The following is an 8,448-nucleotide window of genomic DNA, read 5'->3' as shown; positions in this document are numbered from 1 at the left end:
CTCTTCCTTTCCAATTTGTATCCCTTTGATCTTCTTTAGTTGTCTTATTGCTCTAGCTAGGACTTCAAGTACTATGTTGATGAGATATGGAGAGAGTGGGCAGCCTTGCCTTGTCCTAGATTTCAGTGGGATTGATTTAAGTTTCTCTCTAAGGTCATGCTTTACTCTAAGCTTGTGCCAGGGAAGAGAACTGGGGTGGGATGGTGAAGAGAATGGCATCAACCAAGGAGTTCTACCCATCCTTGTTCCAAGGATCTTTGGGTCTAACACCCCCCAAGTGTTGGCTTCCTCCCACTTCTTGTCTTTGTGCCTTTACCTCCACAGTGTAGATCCTGGCTCCTTTGAGCCCAGGCCGTTCCAAGCAGGATCCCCAAAAATAGAGCCAGCCAACCCCAGCCTTTCATCTTTAGCGTAATGGGGTCGCTCCACCTGGATTTGTGTGAAAATAAAACACAGGCGAGAGGAGACGGATCCATTTTCCCCACTCCCCCACGCTTGACCACCACCCTTCATCCCATAGGCCTCGGTGTGATTCTGATTCTATTATCCAGGAAAAGGCCATGATATAAACACCGGAGAGACTGGAGTTCCCGGCAGTGCAAGTACCCCGCGCGGGGCGGGGTGGTGGCAGTGTAGGATAGGAAGTGAGAGCTCAGGACTAGACTCAGGTCCAGAAACCGTGTCCTCCACAGGTGAGGGCTTGGCTATTGATACTGTAGCATTAGACACTGAGAGCTCACAGTACTATGCAGTAGCTATGGGATACAGCTGATCAGTACGGGCTGCCAGCAAGGAACCATTATCAGTCAGGCCACGAGGCCAGCGAGAACACTCCATGGCTGAGGGCCTACGTGGACCTAGCAGCAAGTGTTCCAGAATCCCCATCTCCAGATGTAGATGTTTCTCTTTCCTAAGGACTCCGCCATTGCTGACGCTCGCGCCCATTCCCAACCTCAGTGCTCCCGCACATGAAGCTCACTTCTGTCCCACCTCTGCTCCCGCGGCCGCCGTCCTGGCCCAGGCCCTGGAAAGCAGCAGGACTCTCACTTTGTTGGCTCCCAACTGCAGCAGCTGGCTGGGAAGAGCGAGGCTGTCCCGGCTACTCCAGATCGCGCCTGCAACCGCCAGGTTCAGGGTGGCCAGGGAGCGCCTGGTCCAGCTGTGGGCACGTAACTGGGCACCGGGGCGGGAACCTGCGGTGCCCCGCGAGCCCCCACTGGAGACTGCCCCTGAGCACGCCCCTTCAAACTCTCGCGCGAACAGGCAGCCTCAGGCGTGCCTGGGAGGGGACCAGCGAGGACCCCTTGGAGAACTTAAGGACCCAGACTTGCGTGGCGGGCCGGTTCACGTGACCACCGCAAGAACAAAGGTTGCCTAGGCTGAGGACCAAGTGGAGCATAGGGATACTGTGTCAGTCCAGGTGGGCTGGGACTTCCAAACAGATGAGATTAGTGGAAGAGAAACTGTTTCAATATACAAAGCTTTCAAGATTACTGCAAACTACATTTCCCAGGAAGCACTGCGGCACCAATCTTTGATAGAAGCTACAGGTCCTTTTTTTAAACAAAACAACATAAACAAACAAACAAACAACTAGTTAGTTTCTGGGACTAGGTTCCAGAAACAATGTCCTCCACAAGTGATACTGTAGCATATTATACAACACTAGTTGCAGTGTCTGTCATGGTTGTAAGGGTGTGTTTCTTGTATGCAACAGAATGTTGGGTTCTGTTTCTACAACCATTCTGTTTGTGTCTTTTTTATGTTGAGTCCATTCATGTTGATAGATAATAGTGACCAAGGAATGCTAGTTCCTTTTATTGTGGAGTTGGTAGTGATAGTGTGTTTGTGTGCTATCACAGTGACAGGAAAAGTGGTGAGATCCATACTTAGGACATACAGCTCTTGGCTTCTTTTGTTAAGAAAGACTCCCCAAAAGCTAACGATCTTCCTCCAAGGCTAGACGGATCCCTGCAGAGCTGCACGTTGACGGAAATTTCTATTTGATGATAGATGTGCAGCCGGTGAACTGCCCTTTTTGAAAGCAGCTCTTCACTCTGGTCTCTGTGACCATTATTATTGATCTTGTGCTGGTTTGAATGAGAATGTCTCCCATAGGTTCACATGTTTGAATAATTCCTGGGTCCTCTGTTGGCAGAACTGTTTGGGAAGGATTAGGAGGTATAGCCTTGGAAGAGATGTATCACTGGTGGTGGGATTTGAGGTTTCAAATGCTTTTCCAACTCTGTTTTTATGTTTTAAGAAAAACATATGTTTTTATCTTATGTTTATGTTTTAAGCCCTTAGCTACTGCTTCAACATCATGTCTGCCTGCCTGCTGTCATGTTCCCTACCATGATGGTCATGGACCTGAATTTGCTGGATCTATAAGTTTCAAATGAAGCATTTTCTTCCATAAGTTATCTTGGTCATGGTGTCTTATTACAGCAATAGAACAGTGGCTGATATATATCTTCATGGTGATACTCATATCACCCACTGTCCAGGTTTTATTCTCAAACCTAAATTTTGTTGATTGATCTAACATCATACACACACACACACACACACACACATATATACAAAATTCTGAAGTATGCTGGGAGGCTTTTATTTATATTGACAGGTTTTTACTGCTTTTAAATGAAAAATTATGCCCCATGTCTCTAGTCATTGAAAATAAATTAATGATAATGTTGATAAAACTCCAAATTTCACAAAAAATATGACAGAGTCAGAAACTTCAGAAAAAGGCAAAAACATCATCGTAATCATGAATTGCCCAGGTCAGGCATAAATTTAATTAACACATACATTTCTCCAATTTTTCAAACTTTATTTTATTTTTATTGGTGTGTGTATGTATGTGTGTCTATGTGACACTCTGTCACTTTTGTGTGGGTGCCTGTAGAAGTCAGAGGGGAGCATGGGCACCTAGGGCTGCCAGCAGCTGACATGCTGCTGTGCTGGTAGATGAACTTGGGCCCTGTGGAAGGACAGCAAGCAGCTTTCCCAGTGAGCCATCACTTTTACCCTGGATTTCCCTGTTTTTACACTCACTTAAAATTATGAACAATCTTTAAAAGATAATCATGTAAATTTTTCATAAAAAATGCCAGAAGTTATAAGATGAAACCATGAAAATTTACTCCCTTTTGCCCTCAGCTCACCTTGCACACTCTCTGCTCTTTGTTTTCTATCCTTGTCTTTGTAGCTGACTCTCTGGTGGCCTCTACCCTTAGTATGAGTGAGATTGAGGAATTAGATAAAATTCTCAAAATTTTGAAGCTGGAATTTTCTGTGGAGGTTTTATTCTCTAATTATTGAGAATGATGCCCTGCTATCCCAGAAGCTGGATTCTTCCTTCTCCTGGTTTGCCCATATTTAACAGGAGTCTTGGAAATTCGCTTATAGTTTCTAGCTCTGAGCTTATCTATTTATGAAATGTTAGCTGTGAATTAATGGCCCCTCCTGTGGCTCTAAAATTTAGTATTTATAGGATTTGAGAAAGTAATAGCTTTCATTCAGTTTGCTCAAGGCAATTATGGCCACAAAGTCTTATACAGGGTCACATGTAATGCCCAAGATACCTACTCTGCTACCTCTCTTGCTCCACCATCAAGCGATACACACTGCACACCACTTGCAGGGACTAGAGATCCTGACTTTCAGAATCAACATCATTAATCAATGAGACATTCTGTGATATGCCCAAGGCAACTTAAACAGACTTACGCAGAGCCAGAGGCCTACTTTCCAACGTCAGAAGGAGCGTCACTGCAGTGGTCAGTTGCAAGTGCCCATGGCACAATAATTTACATCATGAAAGTTAGCCAACATTTTAAAGCAGGATTTGTCTTTTTCTTTTTTTTTCCCCAGAAAATAAATGTGCAGTGTTGCATTATTAGTATGAGCCTAGGGCTTCTATCTTTAGAAAGGAAAGAGGCAAAGAAAGGAAAATATTGATTAGAAGATAACAAATTGCAGTTGAGTAGAATTATGAATGACTACAGATAACAATTATTTTTCACGGGTTTTTGTAGGAGAATTTGAAATAGGTTTAGTACAGCACGTGTCAGAATCCAGTGTGGAAGGACTTGAGTACTGTCTGTATGACTATGCTGGGAGAGGCCTTAAGGTTAAGCTTGAGCCTTAAGCTTAAGCATTGGCTTCTGATAGTTTGGGGGCATTGTCACATGTATATTTTCAATTTGCTGATTTATTTGTTGTATGATTGTACTGTAATAAATAATACCTCTGAATTAAACTATATGCTGAATTGTATAAATCTCCTTAGAAAATTGCAAAACCCAGACCAAGACAGTCTTTGGAACCTTGGTATAGTCTTTGGTGACATTGCGAAATACTACAGACAGCAATGTGAATATTATTGTATATAATATCCTAGATCAAGGTTCATGGAGGGTCAAAAAAAAAAACAAAACAACCATGTGACTCATTAACTGTTGTGTGTGTGTGTGACAGAGAGAGATGATCTGAAATATTACATGTGATCACTTCTATTCAGTGATGTTGGATAGATACAATGCAATAATCCTTAACTACAAATAACAGATATAATTTATTTACAAATAACAAAAGGTCAAGGCTTGTAAATGATTGTTACATTTTTTTTCTGGTAATACTGAAATAAAAATGCAAGCTAGGCAAAATTATCTTTTAAAGTGATGTTGTCAATACTTTCTGTAATGTAGGAATTGACAATTAAGTCAGACACAGGAAATTCTGACAGGCAAATGAAGCTCCATGTCTAATGACAGAAAGCTAGGGCACTGCTCCTGATGTCCTGTTCTGTAGTCTTTGCTGGGTCCTGCCATTTGTCTTCATTTTGTGCCCAATTATTCTGTGACTTTTATGCAATGTGTTGAATATGTTTGTGCAGGAATAAGATAATTATTTTCAAACATATTGTTTGTCCATACTAATCATTTCTCTCCACTTGGGTTCTGATTGTTCACTGATATTTCCTGCTCAAGATTTGTAAGGAAATGGATAATCAGGAGGAGCTAGCCTGGCATCATGATGACGTCATTTCAGTGACTGGTACGGGCACACTGAAACCAGTCAAAATATGTTAAAAGACAAGGAAGCCTTTTAGAATATGCCTAACAAGCATGATGGAATAATGACCTAAAGTCTTCCTAAAAGTTCTCTAGTTCACTGCTAAATAATTTCAATGATATGTTTCAGTGTCTCTCCTTCATAGCCATCAAATCGTGTCAGCATTCTTCCTTTTGGCCCCACGTATAGCCTCAGGCAACTACTGAATTTTAAGCAAATATCAGGCTTTTAGAATTGTATTCTTGTGTATTTGCACAGTAGACAGTTAAGTCATCTATTGCTGAGTTCCACAATAGCACTAATTACAGCCCTTTCAAAGTGTATGTTATTCATCTGCTCTGCATGATTCCTTCAAAGCAGATGAAGTGAATCAATGTGCACAGGGCATTTTCAGTCCTAGCTTCAGTCCTAGGTGGAGGCAAAATTACTGAGGCTTCTGAGTATGTGGCAATACAATAATAGGCATGAGCAAAACTTTTCACCCACTCAACCTTGATTTTCAAATATCTGTTTGTTGACTGTCCTGAAATCATCACATGTACATCAATGCCCGGCAATGTCTTGAATGACACTTTGCATAGGGTACTTGAAGGATACGTACGGATATGTATGCAAATGCACACACAAACTCGCCAGGGTCAGGATAAGCCAATTGGCAAGAGAGAATATTTCTCTTTTATAATGAGCAGGAGCACACATTTCTCATAGGTAGACTGAGCCTGATAATCCAACATCCAGCTACATGAGGGGATTCCTGATTACTGGCCCCTAGAACCTGAACTCAGTGACATGGGATTTCTGCAAAGTTACAGAATAAAAAGACAGAGAAGTGAAGAGAGGTGCTGAGAGGACCCATGGCCTCCTCTAATGGGAGAATGGTTCTCTTTTGCAGCTCTTCCTCCTGCCCATACTTGTGATGAGCAGGGAGCAACTGAGGCCACTCCGGCTTTTGTCTTAACTGTTTCCAGGCAGTCCACCTTTCTTCCATCTCACGCCGTTTCCACTTCCTTCAGAAGCCTTATCAGCTGTGCCCTGTGGTGAATTCAAATACACCGCCCTCCCCACCTCGGCCGCAGGAATGTGGGCACTCTTCTACTGGCTCCACACCTAAGGCTTCTCTTTCTTCTTATCCACTCATTGAAGAGGAGGTAGCTTGTCCTCTCCATCATCCTCAGGAGATTTCCCACATTTGTGGCCCCTTCCACAGGATTGTTTCCTTGAGTTTCCCCTTCCAACCTCTGTCTCAACCTCTTGTAGGTGAGCCTGCTGAGCTTACTGTTTACTGCTTACTTCTGAGCTGTTCATTAACTGCATCCTACATTCTGTTTCCCTGCGTTGTGGGTTCTCATAGCACATCTCCGACTAAAACGTGAGTGTTAGACACTCAGGAAACTTACTTCCATGACCATATTTCCAGGGCCAGTATCCAGGATGCTGATTGTTTTGAAAAAGCACACCACAATTGACCAATCAGCCACACACCCATGGACCTCTAAGAACAGACCTGAAACTCACAGGGCCTCCTGCCCTTAGGTGGTTCCTTATGCCATCCTGTTCCTCTTGCCTGCTGGAGCGATTTTGAACTTTGGTAAATTCCTGTCTACATGTTCCTGTTATTCAGAGACATTGTGATGGAGCCTCATCTGATAGGACACACTTCTGGCTGCTGTTCTGCACCCACAGTGGTACCCCTCTTTGCCTTTGTTGCCATGGTCTTCTGCCTTATTTTTCTTAAATTTCCTTGCATCTGGTATTTACTAACCATTTCAAGAAGTGAAAATGAATCCTGGAATAGCATCTAGAAAACAACACTGCATGTGTCTCCTCTCATTTCATTCAAGTTGTGCTTCTCTTTTTAAACATCCCTTTATTGAGGTAAAACACACAAAAGATACAATCAAAAGGGAAAATTTACAGATAATCTGCGTTTTAGCACCTGTCTATCAGCACTTTAATTAGCTCCCAGACATCCAGCATTGAAAATAAAATCGTTTCTTCATACTCAAACTCTGGAAACTACTGGTCCACTATTTGGGGCATAGGTTTGCCTATTTTAGATAACTCTACAGACATTGCTGTGGGGTTTATTTTCCTTAGCATATTGCTATTAAGTATATCAGCACTTAATTCCTTTTAAGGCTACATAATATTCCATTATATACACATACTTCATATTACTTATTAACTGATGGTTGTCTGGACACTTTAATTACTGTGGCTGTGAAGTCTATGAATATGAATATATATATATTTATGTCAGCATCTGATAGAAAGTTTTGGGGGAGCAGGGTACAAGCCCTGAAATAGATTTGCCAAACTGCTTTCCACAGCATCAATATAGTTTCACAGTCCTATCAGCTGTACGTGAGAGACGGGTGTCTCTATCACCTAGTAACAGTTTTAGTTGTTTTCAGCTCAGTGATCCTAGAGTGCCGACTATTCCATATTTAATGTAGTAGGAGGGAAGCAAGTTCCCATCCTTCGCGCAGTTTTCTATTATTGACACTTAGAAGGGACTATAGTCGTCCACTTCTCCGAAATACTTTTTTAAATTTTTTAATGAAATTTATTATTTTTATTTTTATTAATTAGAGGTTATTCACTTTGTATCCCCCTGTAGCTCTGTCCCTCCTCCTCTCCCAAACCTACCCTTCCTCCCTCCCTCTTCCCCACTTATGCCTCTCCCCCAGTCCACTGATAAGGGAGGTCCTCTTCCCCTTCCCTCTGATCCTACTCTATCAGGTCTCATCAGAAGTGGCTGCATTGTCTTCCTCTGTGTCCTGGTAAGGCTGTTCCCCCCTCAGGGGGAGATGATCGAAGAGCAGGCCAATCAGTTCTTGTCAGAGACAGTCCTTGTCTCCATAACTATGGAACCCACTTGGACACTGAACTGCCATGGGCTACATCTGTGCAGGGGTTCTAGGTTATCTCCATGCATGGTCCTTGGCTGGAGTATCAGTCTCAGAAAAGACCCCTGTGCCCAGATAATTTGGATCTGTTGCTCTCTTTGTGGAGCTCCTGTCCCTTACAGGTCTTTCTATCTCCCCCTTCTTTCATAAGATTCACTGCACTCTGCCCAAAGTTTGGCTATGAGTCTCAGCATCTGCCTCGATACCCTGCAGGGTAGAGCTTTCAGAGACCCTCTGTGATAGGCTCCTGTCTTGTTCCCTGTTTTCTCCCTCCTCCGATGTCCATTCTCTTTGCCTTCTGAAATACTTTTTAAGAAGACTGTTTTCCCTGTTGTGTGTGGTATGTGGTCACTAAAATCCATGTAGTGGTGCCAATCGTCCTGGACATGTTAGAAATGCCTTAACCCATTGCTAACGTTGACCTGGTGAGCACAGATCTACAGAAGAGACCTGGTAC

General features: G+C 43.0%; 1 protein-coding gene across 1 annotated transcript; it reads right to left on the bottom strand.

Moving 5' to 3' along the window:
- Positions 1 to 263: 263 nt before the first annotated feature.
- On the bottom strand, positions 264 to 6,438 carry LOC132649082 (uncharacterized). The gene is made up of 4 exons (XM_060372152.1): positions 6,373 to 6,438; positions 1,901 to 2,090; positions 980 to 1,268; positions 264 to 429 (listed from the first exon to the last, which is right to left on the bottom strand). Exons 1-4 carry the CDS (start codon positions 6,436 to 6,438, stop codon positions 264 to 266), a joined length of 711 nt encoding a protein of 236 aa, XP_060228135.1.
- Between the last annotated feature and the right edge of the window lie 2,010 nt (positions 6,439 to 8,448).

The sequence above is a fragment of the Meriones unguiculatus genome, chromosome 18 (assembly GCF_030254825.1).
Source record: "Meriones unguiculatus strain TT.TT164.6M chromosome 18, Bangor_MerUng_6.1, whole genome shotgun sequence".
NCBI classification, from domain to species: Eukaryota; Metazoa; Chordata; class Mammalia; order Rodentia; family Muridae; genus Meriones; species Meriones unguiculatus.
Note: the sequence above shows the minus strand (reverse complement) of the source record. Positions and strands in the feature narration are given on the sequence as shown.

Bases quoted from the DNA above. Each gene is read 5' to 3' on its own strand.
- LOC132649082 (XM_060372152.1), bottom strand. From the start codon at position 6,438: ATGTGCTATGAGAACCCACAACGCAGGGAAACAGAATGTAGGATGCAG. The intron at 2,091-6,372 runs GTAAGCAGTAAA...CATTCAAACCAG, and splicing joins AGTTAATGAACAGCTCAGAA to CACAAGATCAATAATAATGG. The intron at 1,269-1,900 runs GTATGTCCTAAG...GGCACGCCTGAG, and splicing joins AACAAAAGAAGCCAAGAGCT to GCTGCCTGTTCGCGCGAGAG.